The sequence below is a fragment of the Sesamum indicum genome, linkage group LG8, assembly GCF_000512975.1.
Source record: "Sesamum indicum cultivar Zhongzhi No. 13 linkage group LG8, S_indicum_v1.0, whole genome shotgun sequence".
Lineage (NCBI taxonomy): Eukaryota > Viridiplantae > Streptophyta > Magnoliopsida > Lamiales > Pedaliaceae > Sesamum > Sesamum indicum.
The window spans coordinates 4,847,489-4,867,010 of record NC_026152.1 but is presented as its reverse complement, the minus strand read 5'-3'; the positions used below and the strand labels follow the sequence as shown (position 1 = coordinate 4,867,010).

Below are 19,522 nucleotides of genomic sequence, written 5' to 3'. Positions count from 1 at the left end.
GCAATTAATTAAACTATGGAGAAATGTTAATTCTACAGCTATTTGTCCCTCAAAAAAACCTTGTTGGAAGTCTCCTTACGTTGAAAACAATCAAGCTTGGAAATATCTCACAACAAAAAAATTATTTTATTGGAACGATATTTGTAATGGATTTTAAATTAATTTGCAACGACTTTTTCATTTGTATCAGTTGTTGTAACGGAAAAGGGCTTTCCGTGGCTAAACGAGGCATTACAAACTATTTATAACGATTTGTCAAAAAGCCGTTATAATTTATAACGGTCTTTGTGATGGCTGCATGTAGCTGTTACAAACCTAGCGACATAAAAAAAAATTAATTTGAAACAACTTTTGTAACAACTTGATTGAATTTGATATAATTGATATTGTAACAGTTTTTGTAACACATTTAGGTATGACTTTGATAGATATTTAGAATGGTTTTTGTAATATTCTTTGTAACTATTTTTTGAATTACATTGTATCTGTTTTTGCCAATGGATTTGTAACTTCTTTTGATACTGCTTTTGTAACGGTCTTTCTGACGGCCCATTTCAAAATTAATAACTATTTTTGGCACATTCTTTATAATTGCCTGATGATTTTATCTGTTATTGGTGTATTACAAAAGTCGTTACAAATGTAATTAAAAAAATTATTTTTAATATATTTTAATATTTATTTTATTTGATATATTTTAATATTTATTTTTATAAAATTAACTAAATGAATTTATATAAAAAACATATAATATAACCAAAAAAATAATAATTTAATTAAAAATAAAAATATTATTAAAAAATTATTTTTTTACAAAATAAAAAAACATCCTAATCAATATTATCCCCAGCTACCGCGTGGTTGTCGTCATCATCGGGTGCCGAGGGATTACTGGAGGCTCAGGCGGTAGATAATTGACCCAATTGGGATCCACACGTCTGATGTGGCGCTCGAATGCCAACACCTGATCATATATGTCGGGGCGCTGCAACTATGGTGGCGAGGGCGAGGGAGCAGTTGAATGGGTCCCCTGTGATGATCCAGCAATAGAGTGGTGGGCCTCGAAGCCGAGACCGAATACTCGGCCCCTCTTATAGTGGTGGGCCTCGAAGCCGCCAGCTGCTGACATCCAGACCTGCTGCTCGTCCGAGGCCATGGAGCCTTGAGAGGACAATGGAAGTTCGTCATTGATGTTGTGCTACCTCTAGTGTTCCTCCATCATCCTCAAGAATATCTCCTGCTAACATGTTAAATAATTAGATTAAAAAATAATTTAAATTAAAAGAATAAATTATGTATATTTTTGTAATTACTTAACGGGACCTCCTCCACTCTTGGACCGCTCCACTAGCCGTCCTCCTTCTTTTTGTAGACCTTCTTGAACACCTCCATATAAGTATGGGGCATACGAGTTGTGTCTCCTGTTCAAAAATCAATTTGAAAATTGATTAGAAATATAAAAGACTAAATGAAACTACTAGTATGAGTTAAAATACTTATCATCTTCCGCTTATGCGCCCTAATGGATGACGACACCCCGCAGTAGACGATCGCAGCTGCTTTTGGGTTGGTTGTCTGATTGACCTTATTCTTGGCCGACTGTGCCTGGAATTCTGGGCTCGACCAGAATTCCAAGAGCTGGCGCTAGATCTCCTCAGCCAGCCATAGTGGTCGGGCCAACTGGTCCCGTGCGTCAGCGAACTGCTTTCGCAGAAATTTTCCCGCCTGCAACTTGAAGAGTTTGAACATCGACTCGTCGTTGTAGTCCCACTAGTACTACATCTGAAAAATTGACAAAAAAATATATAAATATTTAATTTAAAAAATATAAACATTGCTTAAAATAAAATAATATTATTATAACCTTCAATTTTTGGAACCAGAATAATTAGTGCTCCTATGGGATCTGCGATATGTTGGCCCAGGGATGCAGATAATACTCTTTGACCACATTATTGATGACCATGTAAAAAACGGTCGGACTTATAAATAATAATTAAATATTAAAATCAATTCAAAAATAAAAATATTAAATTAATTAACTAAATTATTCTACGTACCTCACATCCTGGAGGTTAATGAAATGCCTCGGGCCACTGGGGAGGCAGTAGGGCTGGTGGTGGTGCATCCACAGCCTCGCCGGGGCCTGTGTATTGCTAGCCCTCGCCGCCGCATCTGAGCCTATTGCGAGGGAGTTTGCAAGTGCCGACGGGGGCTGGGACACTCCCTCCAAAAATGGGGTGGCCGGAGGTGCATTCGTTGCCTCATCCTGGGGAGGCTGTGAGGGCCCCGGCCGCAGGCGCGACCACGATACCGGCCCCGACCACGACCTCGTCCAGGGGGTGGCGAAGTACAGATCGTCATTATCTATCATTGAAAAATTATGAACATTAAAAAAATATAATTGTATTTTATTATTGATAAAATTATATTTTTGTTTTGTAAATTTCCTACTATTTGCATTAAAGTCAACTTTATCCTTAAAATTATATTAAAGCCCTAATTTTTTCCTTAAAATATTTAAAAAACTTTATTAAACTCTATTATTTTCTAAAAGAGAAAATTGAATAATAGCCCTTGTGTTATGCTAAAATTGTAGAAAACTTATCTGTGTTAAATAAATAGCCATAACAAATCCTGTCAATTTTGAAACCTTGCAAAAAAGACCCCCTCCATCCAAAACTGATGGAAGGTGTTGTACACGTGGTGGCAATGGGAGTAGGGGCCTTTTTTATCCTATTTCAGCTTTTTGATAGTGCAATGTCCAAAATACCCTTCTCCTCCACTATATATAACTTAACATCATCCCACAAACATACCATACAAAAATAGAATTTTAAATTGGCATGTCCAATTTGTCCCTTTTGTTTGAATGTAAATAAAAATCACTTATAATATTATACATTATTAATTAAATTAAATTACTATTTAATTTAAATATATTTTTTAATATTTATTTATAAAATATACTAAATCAATATAACAATACCTAAAAGTTCTATCAATTTTTTTAACTTATATAAAATGTTATATTAAAATTATTAATATATATTTAAATTAAACATTTAATATTTTTATTATTTTTAAATTTTGTTAAATTAAATAATTTCGTTTGAATATAAATAAGAATCGCTTATAATATTCTATATTACTAATTAAGTTAAATTATTATTTAATTTAAATATATTTTAATATTTATTTATCAAATATAATAAATAAATATAAAAATACCTAAAAATTATATCAATTTTTTAACTTATATAAAATATTATATTAAAACTATTAATATATATTTACATTAAAAATTTAATATTTTTTTATTATTTTTTTGAATTTTATTAAATTAAATAATTTTACTAAATTTTTATTTAGTTTAAACATATTTTAATATTTATTTATAAAATATACTAAAAAAATATAAAAAATACTTAAACTAAAAATATTTAAATTAAATACTTCTTCTCCATCGTCTTGCAGCTTGACCTCGTTAGAATCGTTTGGACGAGAGGAGTCGAACGATGGTTAATGACAAGAAACTTCATAAAAAATGAATTTAAAATTTTTGGATCTCAGCAAAAACTTGATAAAAATGAGCAAGGTTGGTCTCATTCGGATCTTCAGGTCAAGGCTAGTCTAGTGGTGGTGGTCCCAGGCCGAAATTCATCCAGACGGCGACAAATTGAAGCCAAGAAGCTTGATGGTCGTGCTCAGAGCGTACTCTCTCCGATCAATGAAAATTCAAATTGATGGTATGGATATGTTCACCTTAAGGAGAGGATTCGAATGGTATAAGCCATGACCGAAAATTCTTTCAGACGACGCCGGAATCTTAGAGAGAAGATTTCGGAGAAATAGTATATTACGTTTGTGTATAATGTATATATAAATATATAAATAAAAAATATACTTAAATTACTTAAAATTTGGACCGTTTATTTTTTACGTTCAAATATCAATAGTTGTTATACGAAGGGTATAACGGTCAATTCAGCAAAATTTAACGCCGTTAGGGCTTACCTAACGGAAGGGGAGAGTATGCAATATTTTCGAAAACACAGAGTTTTTCTGCCTCCTTGTTTTAGCACAGGAGGTTTTTAGCTAAATTTTAAAAATACAGGGGGTTTTATGCAATTTTCCCTTTCTAAAATTGGCATTAATTATATAAGGTCCATTAATTAATTTGCTAAAAATTGCATTTAATTAGATAAAGGTTCAAATATTTCCTGCTAATTGCATTAATGTCTAAATTATATTAAGGTCCAATTTTTTCCGCCTAATATGCAATTCTCCTACAAATTGCATTTAGGTCCAAATTTTACCTAATATTACATTAATGACCAATTTTTTATTAAAATGCACAATTTTCCTTATTATTGTATTTTAGGTCCAAATTTTGCGTTAAATTATATTAAGGTCCAAATTTCACCTAAAATTATATTAAGATTCAATTTTTTCCATCTAATACATAATTCTCCTAGAAATTGCATTTATGTCCAAAATTTGCCTAATATTACACTAATGACCAATTTTTTCCTCAAATGCATAATTTTCCTTATTATTGTATTTAGGTCCAAATATTGCAGTAAATTACATTTAGGTTCAAATTTCACCTAAATTTACATTATGTTATACTTTTTCCTACAAATTGCATTCAGATCCATATTTTTTCTAAAACTACAGAAATAAAGAAAAATTCAGAAATTATACAAAAAAATTTAAAATTTTTATCATTTTCTAAGTTGACTTACTACATGTCGATGTTCGATTCACAAATTATGAATTTCTTTATATGGATGTAGGAGTTGCACGGCTCTGATACCATTCAGTACCAGAATATTACAAACCAAGATAAATTTGAATAGGACAACCATTGTTGAAATCATATAAGGAATATAAAGATCTTAACAAATAATGATTATAGCAGTTATATAAATAGAAATTGTAACAAGAATAATATATGAAGTAGGAATTAAAGATAATTATAGTTGAAAGAAAATTTACTGGATTTCAGAATTTGTGTACAATGAGTTTTACAGAATAATTGAATGTACAAAAATATTAATTATCAAAGACATCAGATTTCTGTATTCTAGAAGAAGAATTGGGAAAAGAACTAGATGAAGAACTAGAAGAACAACTTGTGATAAGATGCAAATGCTAGAGTAGTGAGGGCGTGTGAAAAATGCTCTCAAATGAGTTAAAATTTTTATCCTTCAATTGCTTCTATTTTAAGAAGTGGATGATCCTCCTTTTCTTCATGTGCTTGAGTAATTTTGTTGATCATTGTTGTCATTCAAGTTTCAATAATGCAGCTAGTGGGCTACAAAAGCTGATTTTTGAATATTTTATTTTTTATTATTTATTTATTTATTTACATCATCATTATATCATTATTACATCATCATCAATTTCTATAGATTGGGCTAAATATTCCATAGCAATCATCCTTATTTTTATCTTCAATGTTGATAGGCGATGGAGAGTATTCCCTGCACTTTGTATTTCTTCAAGAATTTTTTGCATTTCCTCAGTAGAAATTGTTCCTGCTCTGAATTGATCTCTTTTTCACGAATTGTTGATGCTTTACACATTATGGGATTTTACGGGAACAATTCAAGAATTGCTGTCCATTTAAAAGTTTCTGTATTCATTTTGTTCCACCATTTGACACAATATTTCTTCCTCAAAGAAAATATGATTGTGTCTTCGTCAATTTTAAAAGGTTTAAATTGAGGTTCAAATTTCAGTATCCAGGTGAGATTGAATTGAATGTAAAATTTGAGATAAAATTGGGAAGGTGTTGTCCTGGAAACATACTGATTTTTAGGTTCTCTGAAAAGAATTTGAAGGCTTCTTGAATTGATTTTGGGAGAATATGTGGTTCTGGTCTAAAATATTGTCACCATCTAACAAACTAATTTGTAATTTTTTCAGGGGTAATTTTGGTACCAAAAAAAAAAATAAAAAGACATGGTATTTTTCTCGTTCTGTTTGAGGAGAAAATGTTGGAAAGGTTTGATATAATCCCAATAAGAAATCAATGGATATTTTTTATTTCGGATATTTTTAAGCTCATTTGGATTTTTTCTCCAATCGGACAATGAGAATAGAACTTATGAAGATTTTTCGGTACCCAATTTGTGAGGAGTTGGTTAGGGCTCCTTTGGGAGACATATTTTTCATGAAAATCGATCTGATTGACAGAAGAATGTCCTCATAGAATTGCTGAGTTTTGAGGGGATCTTCATAAATTCTATTATGATTTTCATCAAGGATCATATTTGTCATTTGAACTGGAGCATCTTGAGTTTGTTTATTAATCCATTCATCCTCAATTACACATCCTCAACAACAATTTTTTAATTCTATCTGAATATGATCACTAATAGCTAAGTTGAGAGATCCTACAGCTTCTGCAGCAACGGCCTTTCCATCACCAAGCCTTAGGACCATCTTGTCCTTAGGTAGCCTTCTACTTTTTTCCAGCACGTGCAAATCATTGCATATGTGAGCTCCGTAGCTGGTATCCAATACCCAAGAAGCAGAATTGTTATCATATTTACTTCAAGCACAAACATACTTGGATTGGAGAGGAGTTGTGGGTACTCCATATTTCAATGCCCCTTTTCATGGCAATGAATGCAGACATCATTTGTCCTTGACCGCTGTGAACCGCCATTCTTCCCTTTCTCTTTGCCCTTTCCCACCAGAGTAATAGGGTCGCTTGTAGTATCTGCGACAGCTTTTCCCTTTTCCTTCTTCCTCTTCCAGCGTTCGGCCCTCTTGCCTTCCGCTTTGGAGGTTGAAGCCTCTCTTATCAATACCGCAGGCGTAGATTTGTGGGTCATTGCCTCGTATTGGACCAGTATATTAATTAACTCATGAATAGACTTCTCAAGTCATGTTATAGTTAATAATAAACGGGTTGTAGGACAGGGGAAGTGATTGGAAGATCACATAGATGTACGTATTATTATCAAACTCAGTTTTGATATCTTCGAGCTTATCCACAAGGGCTAGCATCTTGACCCCATGACTTTGCAAAGAGGATCCCGCAGTCATCTTGGTCCCGAAAAATGCTTTTATAGCGGCATATTTAATATGCCTATCAGGAACCGCATAAACCTCTTTCATGCGGAGCATTATCAAGGTAACATCTTCCATCCTATCATATTGCTTCTGAATATCGTTGGTTATAGAAGCCAATATGATACTACAGACCTTGCGATTGTCTTCATTCCACTTCTTGAACGTCACACGTTCTTCTCCCGAGGATGTCCATTACACAGTCCTGGTTCTCGAAATTTAGGACAGTCCTTAGATTCCGCAGCCAGTAATTTATTAGTCTCAATTATCAGGGTTACATTCTTAGACATTTTCTAGATAATAGAATTAAACAGAAATCAACAGGTGATAGTAATATTATTGATAAGTTCAAGACATGGTCTTTAGTCTTTAACTCTCCCACTATTTATATGAAAGCCCACCTTTCTCAAGTGTGGATCAACAAAAATAGTTTATCATGCCTCACTTTTACTGTTAACATGGAAAAAGCCTTATGGGAGGCAACCAATGCCATTCTCATCCCATGAGATTCCCAAGATGTTTTGCCTCACCTCTTCATATGATCTCGAGGACTCCAGAAGAATCAGGTTACTAGTGTTAGGCCCAACCCATTAACCAAATCACACCTCAGCCATCTCCCGCCACAACTTATGAGCCAGGGAAACGCTGAGCGTGTTTCTTTTTTCACAACAATGATGCAGGTTTCCTCTATTCCATGTGTGCTACGACTCGTGAGGCCACACTTGGGTAGTGGCAATTTTCTCACCACATTGCTGAGGATGGAAGGTTTGGATAGATCAAGACAATCTTGATCCAAGGCCATTTTGGGCCTAATATTTAACTTGGTCCAATCAAGTGAGAGTTATGTTTGAGTACTTGACCGAGATCTCATCACATAATTATATTGCATGCTTCCTCCGTGGGCTTGCTTTGTAAAATTAAAATTTCTCACCAAAAACCTATTCTACTCATTAAAATTTAAAAAAACACTCCGATCAGTAGTCGGGGGGAGTACATAATGGAGAGTATAGCAAGTCTTATTATTCCAAGGACGAGAGGGAGATAGAATAAAAAATTATAAAGGCATACTAGCCCAACCATAAAGATATTGTATAAGTAAAGGTCTAGGGCTTCGTGATCATCCTTTATCATTCATTCAAGTAATCATACATACCATGTACAATCCAAACCATGATATCCAATATTAAAGAATCAATTATAGGAGAAAACAAAAGTTCGAAATTTGCAACCAAAAGAATGACCAAAAATCATGTGCATCCAATGCACATAATAAATCCAATTATTTATGTAATTTTAATTTTAGAAAAGAAATATCGAATATTATTCTAAAAATTATTACAATAGCATAATTAATAATTTAGAAAAGTCTAGAAAATCAAATTTTCAAAAAAACGATGAAAACACAACCCAGCCGTTGGCCTACAACGCGCGCTGCCATTCCCGCCCACGCTCCCTCTGGACCTTGCCAGCATGAGCGCACGCGTTGGCTTTTTCCCGCGCACACTATGCGGCAGCAGTGGCAGTGCATAACAAAGATCAAGCATTATATATAAAAATTCTAAATTTTCAAATGCTTGAATCATCCAATTAATTTTAAAAAATCAAACGAGCAATTTTTTATCATATAATTACCAAAAAAAAAAAAAAAAGAAACATGCTTGAAAAGTCATAAAGAACACGTCAACATGCTTATTACACACAATCATCAGCCCCTACATCGAACCGAGCTTTGATACCACTTGAAAGATATCGTGGTTCGCCTAGGAACACTCAAATGGAAGCGGTAGCGTAAAACGCATACAATAATTAAAATTAAATCGCAAAATAAACGAATACAATGGATGTACCCTTGGACTTTTCAGATGTTTAATCTAGTATTAACAATAAATTATAACATAAAGGGCTGAAATATTATAAAGAAATCAAAAGGAATCAAAGGATGAAATTTTACCTTCATCAGAATCCGCATACTTCAAGCGTCCACGCGAGGTTTCAATGCAGGAACCCTCTAAGTCGTCCACACCAATCGATACTAGAATCCCAATGCTTCCTTTGCTAGGAGAAAGCAAGAAAAAAAGAACTTCAAGAAGTTGGAAAGAAAGAGGGGCAGCCAAGTGAGAGAGAAACTAGGGAGGAAATTATTTTGTGTTATTGTTATTTTGTAATATTATTATTCTAATATATTATGTACAATATATATATACCTGGTATAGATGTACATAAATGTGTCTAGGTACATTTATTCATCTATTAGGTAAGTCTTCTTAATTCCAAATCAAGAAGATGATTAAAATTGCACTTTCCAAAATTACAATATTCTAGCCAATAATTTTCTAGAATTTTCACGTGTGAGCTCAGAACTCACCGTCCTCACTACATACTCCGACTACACTCGACACAATCACCTCCGCCACACATCCAAGATACATTCATCGTATGCACATTACTGCCGTGATTCCTCAAGTCTGAGGACTACTCCCGTACTATCAGAACCAGATATTTAAGTGATATCGACCTAGCCTCCAAAGCTTTCATATGACGATCCCCACGAGTCAGTTCAATTGATTTGACACCTAATCAATCAACCCACCAAGATCATATAGATGCTCCACGTCTGTCATTGATGAAACACGGTACTCACTAATTGAATGCGACTCCCAGTTCAAGTCTCCATAGGACTCTCAATGCCCAATCTCGAGATCCTTGACTAGAAAAGTTTCAGACCCACCTTTTTTATAATTGATTTCATGACCGCCATCCAATGTGTGGCCCAAGCACACAGTTGTCGATTGGTCTATGGGCTTTGTTGTGATGTTCAAGTGGATGCAAACATACAAAATGAGCATAATAAAGTAAATTTCAAATAAGCGAATAAGTAAATTTCAAATAATATTACATAATATCGATTAATTATCAGAATAGAATACATCCAGACAATCTAATTGACTTTTTGGTCATCTATCCTAACAACTGGCACGCTGATGGTGTGAGGACTGCTGATGGTGGTGGTGGTGGAGCAACTACTGGTGTGGCAGACACTGTATCGATTCATCAACTATTGGTGCAACTCCAAATGGCCCAGCATCATCTGGAGTCAATTAGGTAGGAGACGGAGCGGTCGTGTCAAGTAGTGGGGACGGTCAAAAGACTACTTTCCCAACTTGGGAAGCATCCGATGGTGCTGCTGGAAGTGGCGGGGCATGACCGCGCCCATGACCACGACCACGATCATGACCACGTGGTATAGGAGGCATACCACAAGACGTGATCTAAACAAATTATTGAGAAGCATTAATCTAAATTTTGTAATTATCGATATTAATATGTAAATAAAAAAAAGAATATACTAATTCTTACAAATCGAAAATATTATCATGAAGTTATGATTATTGTACTCATTAATTATGGTAAAATTTATAATTCTCTTGTGCACATATACAAACGGGACAAGCAATGCTTTAAGCTTGTTTATCTGATGACATAAACTTTTTGTTATAGTACTACTTAAGTTTATCCATTTTTTTCTATGAATATTGTATTTTATTGACAGATGAAGATGGATAAACCTAACTTGTTCTACTAGCAAAATTCACTTGATGGCCTAAACAAGTTTAAAGACATGCGTAATTTGTTTGTACGTGGTTATAAAGGAACTATATATTTTTAAATAATTATTAATTGTTGAAAATATTGCCCTCAATTTATTTTCTATTTCTAATGATTATGTAATTGTATTTTAATTTATAATATTACGTTAATATTGTTATTTCTTGACATTATTTTGTAAACAACATTATTATTGGGATTATATATTGGTCTAATTTTTGTGATTATTTACATTATTATTGGGAATATTGGTCTAATATTTCTTATTATTTGTATTAATATTTAAATAATATTATTATTTGGATTATATATTGGTCTAATTTTTGTGATTATTTGCATTTACATTATGATGTAAAATATGATATTATTGGGAATATTAGTCTAAAATTTTTATTATTTACATTATTATTTAAATAATGTTCTTATTGAGATTATATGTTTGTCTAATATTTGTGATTATTTACATTATGATGTAAAAATATTATTACTGGGAATATTGGTCTAATATTTTTTATATTTATATTATTATTTAAATAATGTTATTATTGGGATCACATATTGGTCTAATTTTTGTGATTATTTATATTATGATGTAAAAATATTATTATTGAGAATATTGATCTAATATTTTTTATTGTTTAAATAATGTTATTATTGGGATTATATATTGGTTTAATTTTTGTGATTATTTACATTATGATGTAAAAATATTATTGTTTGAAATATTGGTCCAATATTTTTTATTATTTACATTATCATTTTAAATTATATTATTATTGGGATTATATACTGGTTTAATTTTTGTGATTATTTACATAATGATGTAAATATATTATTATTGGGAATATTTGTCTAATATTTTATATTATTTATATTATTATTTAAGTAATGTTAATATTGGGATTATATATTGGTCTAATTTTTGTGATTATTTGTATTATGATATATATGTTATATTGGGAATATTAGTCTAATATTTTTGGTTATTGACATTATTATTTAAATAACATTATTTTTGGGTTATATATTAGTCTAATTTTGATTATTTACATTATGATGTAAAAATGTTATTATTGGGAATATTGATCTAATATTTTTATTATTATTTATATTATTTTTTCAATAATGTTATTATTGGGATTATATATTGGTCTAATTTTTGTGATTACTTACATTATGATGTAAAAATATTATTATTGGAAATATTGGTCTAATATTTTTTATTATTTACATTATTATTTAAATAATATTATTATTGGAATTATATATTGGTCTAATTTTTGTGATTATTTACTTTATGATGTAAAAATATTATTATTAGGAATATTGGTCTGATATTTTTTATTATTTAAATAATAGTATTATTGGGATTATATATTGGTCCAATTTTAGTTGAAAACAGACTGTTGGATACAAGTGTCGTTCAGACAGATGTCGTCATTTCTGCGTGCCTGTCCCGTTTGCAAAGAATCTGGGGCTCAAAGTAGTTGGAAGTGAATTGGCCGATTTCTTCTACAAGGTAAGCTTCTACAATTGACGCCTTGACATGTGCTTTATTTTTCACCTTCATTTTCAAGTCCCGAAGAAACCTAATAACCAAATATTTATTAGAAACATAATGGCACTAGAACTATTTCAAAAACCTAGAATAACTCATGTGTTAATTACCTCTCAAATGGATACATCCGCCTATATTGTACAAGCCTTCACACTCGCGCTTCATATGGCAGGTGAACAATTACATACTCCATTGACTCGAAGAAAGTTGGCGGAAGTAATTTCTCGAGGTTGCACAAGATGGTTGTGGCAGTAGCCTCCAATTCCTGAAACTTGTTTACATCGAGTGTCGTTGAACATAGAATTTAGAATAGAAGGTTGACCTCTATCAATGCACTCCACATAGGCTCAGGAAGCATTTCACGAAAGGCAATCGGGATCAACTTCTGCATGAGTACGTGACAATCAGGACTCTTAATGCCGTGAAGCCTCAGCTCCTTCATGTCGACACAACGGGCCGAATTAGATGCGTAACCATAAAAAACCTTCAGATGAATAATCTATTCATATATCCTCCTATTCTGTTCCTTGGTTAGGGTATATACGAATTTGGCATCACATCTGGCCTCTTTTCATCCACCTCAAACTCCAATTGATTACATATGATCTTCAAGTCTTTTTGTGTATTCAGATTATCCTTTGTTTTTTCCTTTATATCCATAACAATATTGAATATATTGTTAAACATATTCTTCTCAATGTGCATAACATGAAATTATGTTTGCTTTCCTTTGTCGACCAGTACTCGAGCTCCTAGAAGATGCTTTTCTTTGTCAATTTATGCTCGCTACCGTACCCGTCCGGGAGTGATAATGGCACTTGAACTGCAAGAACTCTTCAACCCATTCACGAATATATTGTCTCGTCAATCTTGGTCATGCAACATTTCCTTCTACTCAGTTCTTCGTGAATGCTTTCTTGTCCTACGATACGAATGGACCAAGGGGAGGAATTGTCTATGACAGTCAAAGTAGTACGCCTTCCTACCATTCTGCAAGTAGAATGCCCGTATATCTTCCATACAAACCGAACACTCCATAGCACTAGCCGAACTCAATCCAGACGCCATCCCATAAGTGGGTAGGTCATTCACAGCCCATATCAATATGGCATGAATTAGGAATGTCTAGTTTTTTGCATTGTAGAGCGTTAGTACACCCACATGCCACAAATTCTACAACTCCTCGATCAGCGGCTCCAGGTAAACATCGATGAGATGTTTCAGATTGAAGGACCGAGGATTACCATCATCAAGAACATATACTCAAAACTCATGCACATTACTGGTGGAAAATTGTATGGTGTAAGTATAACGGGCCAACATGAGTATGTACGATCGTACTGCCTGTGCGGTGCGACCCTATCTGTGCACAAACTCATTCTAACACTATGAAACTCTACTGAAAAATAGGGATATATTTGGTCAAAATGCCTCCACACCTATCCATCAGACGGATGGCACATGGATCCCTCCTCTGTATGATAGTTGGCATGCCATGTTATTTTCTCGGTAGTCGCTTCTGAAGCATACAACCTCTGCAGGCAAGGATTAATCTGCAGGTACCTAAGAATAACATACGAAGTCTTCTTGCGATTAGCGATTAGGATTTCGTTCCCTGATCGGCTTGTACCTAGCTTATCCACAAAACTTGCACTAGTCCAGATCAATGTCATCCTTCCAGTATAGCATGCAACCATTCTTACACACATCAATCTTCTTAATAGGTAAACTCAAGCTTCTTATCAAATTCTTCATAGTATAGTAATCCTAGGGCAGGGTGTGGCCGCGGGGCAATATATGATCAGCCCATTCGGATATTCGATCATATATATGTTGAGAAATATGGCCCTCGATCTTGATATTCACCAACTTAGCAATAGCCCTCAATTGAGATTAGGTGCAACTGTTCCACAACGGCTGCTTGGTAGCATGCTCTACATCGTGAAACCAATCTGCCAGCCCACACATATAATCATAAGGGCCTCACTGCAATATGAACTAGGTCCTGCATTAGTAGGGCATGACCCTGTATTATCATCAGGCATATCATCCTAGTTATAATTAGAAGACCAAACAATCGTCCCAGCGGCATAAAAAACCATCCTCTGCGCCTAATTTGTGCCGCATCACTCCAAGGCGTACTAGTAACCTCCATAACATGACAAACGAGAGTTTGCTCCTCTTGCACCCTCTCCTCACCATGAAAAGTCGAATTATAATACTTCGGTATAAAACCTTTGATATATAAGTCAAAATTTACCTCATTCGTGATTTTAAAAACTTCATTTTTGCACTTTCGGCAATGGTACTTAATTTTCTCACATATGCATATTTAGACGTGGCCAATTCTATAAATGTAGCAACACCATCCTCAAACTTCGGAGTAAGACCCGCTCTATTTGAAAGGTTATTCTCATACATCCATCTGCTCAAGTGTCTTAACATGATGATGAGTCCTACACACACACATACACATATATTATACCATTAAATTTAATTGACAAAATTATAATAAATATAATCAATTGACAAATAAAGGGTTAAAGTTGTTACCTGATCAAAATAACTCAAATATCAATGAACCTTCGAGAGAAATCGAAGAACAAGAGTATAAAAATATTAGTGGAATAGTGAGAGATCAAAAAAATTCTAGAGAGATTGAAGAAATAGAGAGAAAATAAGAAGAATGGAAGAAGATAGTGAGATTAAATGGAATGAGTGGAACACATTTATATAGAAAAACTTGGAACGATCTATTGAAATGGGTACAGGAACACATATTTACGCCTTAAAAAAGAGCCGGTTATTTAGATTTTGAAACGGTCATTGGGAAGGCTTTAGGCACGATTTTTTTTACCCTTGAAATATAGTCACTGTATTTTATTTGGAACGGTCTCAGTAATACTAAATAAATAATACAAAGAAACCGTTCTAATTTGTACCGAATTTTGGAATGGTTATTGAAACACATTACTTCTTAAATAAAACTAATAATTTGGAAAAAAATTTCGCATAATTGATTAAGGGCGTTCAAATTGTCATTTTTTGGACCTCATTTTGGAATACATTTCTAACTGTCATCTTTTGTACATCCATAGTCACACATATAGGAAAGGTCACTGCAAAACCGTTTCTAATTATAATAATTTATTCCAAATAGAGTTCTGACCCACAACCATTACTATTTTGAAATGGTTTTTGGAACGGTATTTGTAACTGTTTCTTTGAAACTTATGTTGGAACGGTTTGGTCATCCCAAAATTATAACCCAAGAAAAATATGGATCATGACGTCATCTATCAATATCACTTTCTTATGTGTTTCAAAACCCGTTTCAAATGGAACGGAATTTAGAACGATTGCCTTGACCGTGTCAAATCCCACCTTTTTTTTGTAATATAGCTTCCACCAAGATTGATGATCAATTTACAATTCAATTTTCGAAAAAGCAACTGGCATAAAAATTCAAAAGAAACAAACTCAAAATAAAGGGGATGGTTGTTCGTCTTAGGGTGATTGGCGATATGGATGCTCTAAAATACTCTTAGTATGTATTTGGATTTGAATGAAGAATTTGAAAAAAAAAAATTAGTGACTTTATTTGAAAGGAATTTGAAATACATTCATATTAATCAAAACATAATTCAAAATTAGAATTAAAGGATTTGAAATTCTTTAAATTTAAGATTATATATCCAAACATACACAAAGAATTTGTTATTAATCCTTCAATCCAATACAACCTTAAGAGTGTTTGTTTACTTCAATAATTAAACATCCTTTTATTATTAATTTTGATCAATTATTTATTATATCTTTTTTTTTCTTTATCATCCAATTAAAAATTATTATGAATAGATAACTCTTCCTTTGACAAAAAAAATTACAATAAACATTTGAATTATGCGCACATTAAAGGAAAAAATGCAAGTAAATTCCCTGTAATATTATAAATGATTTTGTATGCCTGCAATTACATTGTTCGATCTCTTGATACTTGCAATGCTGTGGAATAATTCTATTTTCAGTCATATCCTCATTCAGGTAGCTGTCATAACATTCTGAGCTTGATTATCTAAATGCATGGCAGAACCACCTCCCTAAAAGAGGTAATGGCTGAATATAATTTAATCAAACTAACTCACACAAACAAACACACACACACATATATATGTATAATGTAGCAATTGAGCATTAATGATGAGATGTACCATAAAAATTATATTAACAATAATAATAATAATATTCCACTTTAATACTTCTTCTAGAGTTAAGCCTTCGATTATTTTATAACCAACCCTCCCCTCAAAAGAAAAAGAAAAAATTATGTTTTTGGTCCTAATTTAGTTCTAAACACCTTATATTTGGTTTTTTTTGATAAATTTAATCCTGTATTGATAATTTTGGTCCTAACGATCAATAGTTACAAGAACAAAAAAAAGAGATCTACTACAGTATGAGGAGAATTGTCAAAATAGAATTAAATTTGCCCAAAAAAAGACTAAATGCGATATGTTTAAAACTAAATTCATCCAAAATTTATTAAATGTGTCAATAGAGTAAATCACAAGACCAAATATGCTAATGGCCTAAAATTACTGGACCGAAAATATAATTTACCCACAAAAAAAAAAAAAAAAAAAGATAGTAAGGTTGAATACTTAAATGAACAACGATTTAAGATGGATATTGCTAATATTTATTTGGTGGGCGGCGGGGGAGGGGGATATGCATGTAGAACAAGAAAATAGAAAATATCATCACTCAATCCACCAAAAATAATATTAACAATTATTAACAAATAATAACAATTTCTTCTTCCAGATTAAGCCCTCGATTATCTTATAACCAACCCTGCCCTAACGCTGGGGGGGGGGGTTTAAAAAAATATGCATGGAGAACAAAAAAAAATAAAAAGCATATATCACTCAATCCACCACTATATTTGGTCAATACCGGTGCTGAATAAACGTTATTCGATCAAATTAATACGTACTTATGATAAGCTATGCAAATAATTGAAGCGAGTCCATTAACGCATATTGTCATTAATTACTTACGAATTACAATCATCAGACCCCTTAATTAATAGTTGTATATGGAATTCAGCTTTTGAAACTTAAACCAAGTAATCTTTTGAGGAAAGTCGAAATGAGAGAGGGCAGCATAAACGGGATCGAAAAGGCGATACAATTACAGACCTTCAAGAATCTACAAAAGTTGGGGGCTAATATCTAAATGCATGATCATCAAGAGGATAAACCGTAATATAATGGTCAAACAGGAGACAATTTTCAATGATTTTATGGCTTATTAATATAGAGAAAGCCATTATTTCTCTTTTTGTTGTTCTTATAATTTGTTGAAAATATTTAGTTACACTAGGAAAAGAATTACTATTCGCTATAATATTAAGTACTGCTATGATTTAAAAATTATAATAAATAATTATTATTAAATAAATTGATACAAAAAATTAATTGTTTCATCATGAAAAAATTATTTGTCAGCAAAATCTACGAAACAATCATTGCCTGGTTATGATCAATAATTATTTGTAATTAGGACTATTTATTAATTGTCATGTTTAAATGTTATATATATTTCTTATAGTTTTAGATTCACTTGAAGCGAAGGGGAGAGAAAAACATCTGTTTAATTTCTATAAACAATATGTGGTATGAAACTTGAAACTCATGACAAATATCAACTCTACTTTGAGTTGAATTTTCTCTAAAGTTCCTAATTTAATTTGACCAAAAAAACACTGGGAGATGGGCTGGTGAGATCTAGGGTTTAGAGGAGCTGTAAACCAAGAAATAAAGAGAAAGATGCAGCTATACCCCAGTAAGAGAGACTATATTAAATTTTAAAAAAGACCAAAAAAAAAAAAAAAAAAAGGACCAAGATTACTCACAAAAACCAGAAACCTGTTGCTGTTCACTCACTAATTGAGCTTTCAGACAAGAGCTCATCCAACAAATCAGATCCCAAGTCCTCAAGAACCAAAACATCCTCTTTCCTTTTACTACTCCTTAGCATCTTGTGCGACTCCTTTAGGGCTTTAGCAGGCGAGGAGCCCTCCTTGCAGCTGTAATTCATCTTTCTAAGCGATTCCACTACTCTTTCTACTGGAAAATTGAGGGGAATCGAAGGGCCTCGTGTTGCGAATGCAGCTTGATCATATGCCAGTGCTGCCTCTTCCTCTGTGTTGAATGTTCCAAGCCAAACCCTCTTCCCGTTCCTTGTCGAATCCCTTATTTCCGCTGCGTACTTCCCCCACGGCCGTTTCCTTACACCGATGTATCGTTTTTTGTTAGCGTTGTGATCTTCTTCTTTTGAATAACTGCTGAATGAAAGGCTCGTGGAAGAGTACTCCATATGTTTTCCTTACAACTGCTGCAACGTCAACCCTTTTAGCATATATATATGTCGATTTACATATATAGAGGAGGTGAGTGTAATAATAGGGTTAGATTCTTGGATTATAATGACAGCCAAGATTCTTGGACAAATGAGATGCCTCGGCTTCATTACAGAAGTCCCTGGGATTTTTATAAGCATGTGATGAGGGCTGGAATATGATTGTACCAGTATTATATTTCAACCTGAAATAATCAGTGACGAAAAATTCCTGAGTACTGGAGCTGGCGTGCAGCAAAAAGCATTTGAATTATTTTTTGTCTATGTTCTTTATTGCATTAATTCGCTGATGAAATTGTTGGTTTTTTATTATTCAAACTGTATAAACAGCTAGACATGGAATGGATTCTATGAAGCGCTAACTAAAATAATTCAACTGTGACTTCTTTTAATGAAGTGCTAACTAAAATAATGAAGCGCTAAATAAATCTTAGCACTATTAATCACAATTAAATAAAATAAAAAAAATTAAAATTTTTACCACGATTAATCAATATTTACCATGTTTTTAACCATACCCAAAACATTTACCATGATTTTGGCATGGCTAATGTTTTGGCAATACCTGTAGAAACCGTGGCTCATGGTCATTGCGAAGCCCTATCTGATTTGTATTTGCCATAATTTTCTTCTTTTGGTTATGGTAACTAACCATAGCAGAAAATCATATTATTTCTAGTGATTGGTCATTTTTTCTGAGTTGTACACCAATCACATGACAAGTATATTTTACCTGCAACATAATTAGTACAAATTTGACCGAGTTTGATCCAAACTAGAATTTTCCGTTGTTATATATATGGTCCCCATTTATTTTTCTATAAATTCCATACGTCAGTTTTTAATTCT

At 32.9% G+C, this 19,522-nt stretch overlaps 1 protein-coding gene across 1 annotated transcript; it reads right to left on the bottom strand.

Annotated features, from left to right (window-relative positions):
* LOC105167788 (ethylene-responsive transcription factor 1B-like) lies at positions 17,985 to 18,901 on the bottom strand. The gene has a single exon (XM_011087603.2). It carries the CDS (start codon positions 18,629 to 18,631, stop codon positions 18,191 to 18,193), a length of 441 nt encoding a protein of 146 aa, XP_011085905.1. The 5' UTR covers positions 18,632 to 18,901; the 3' UTR covers positions 17,985 to 18,190.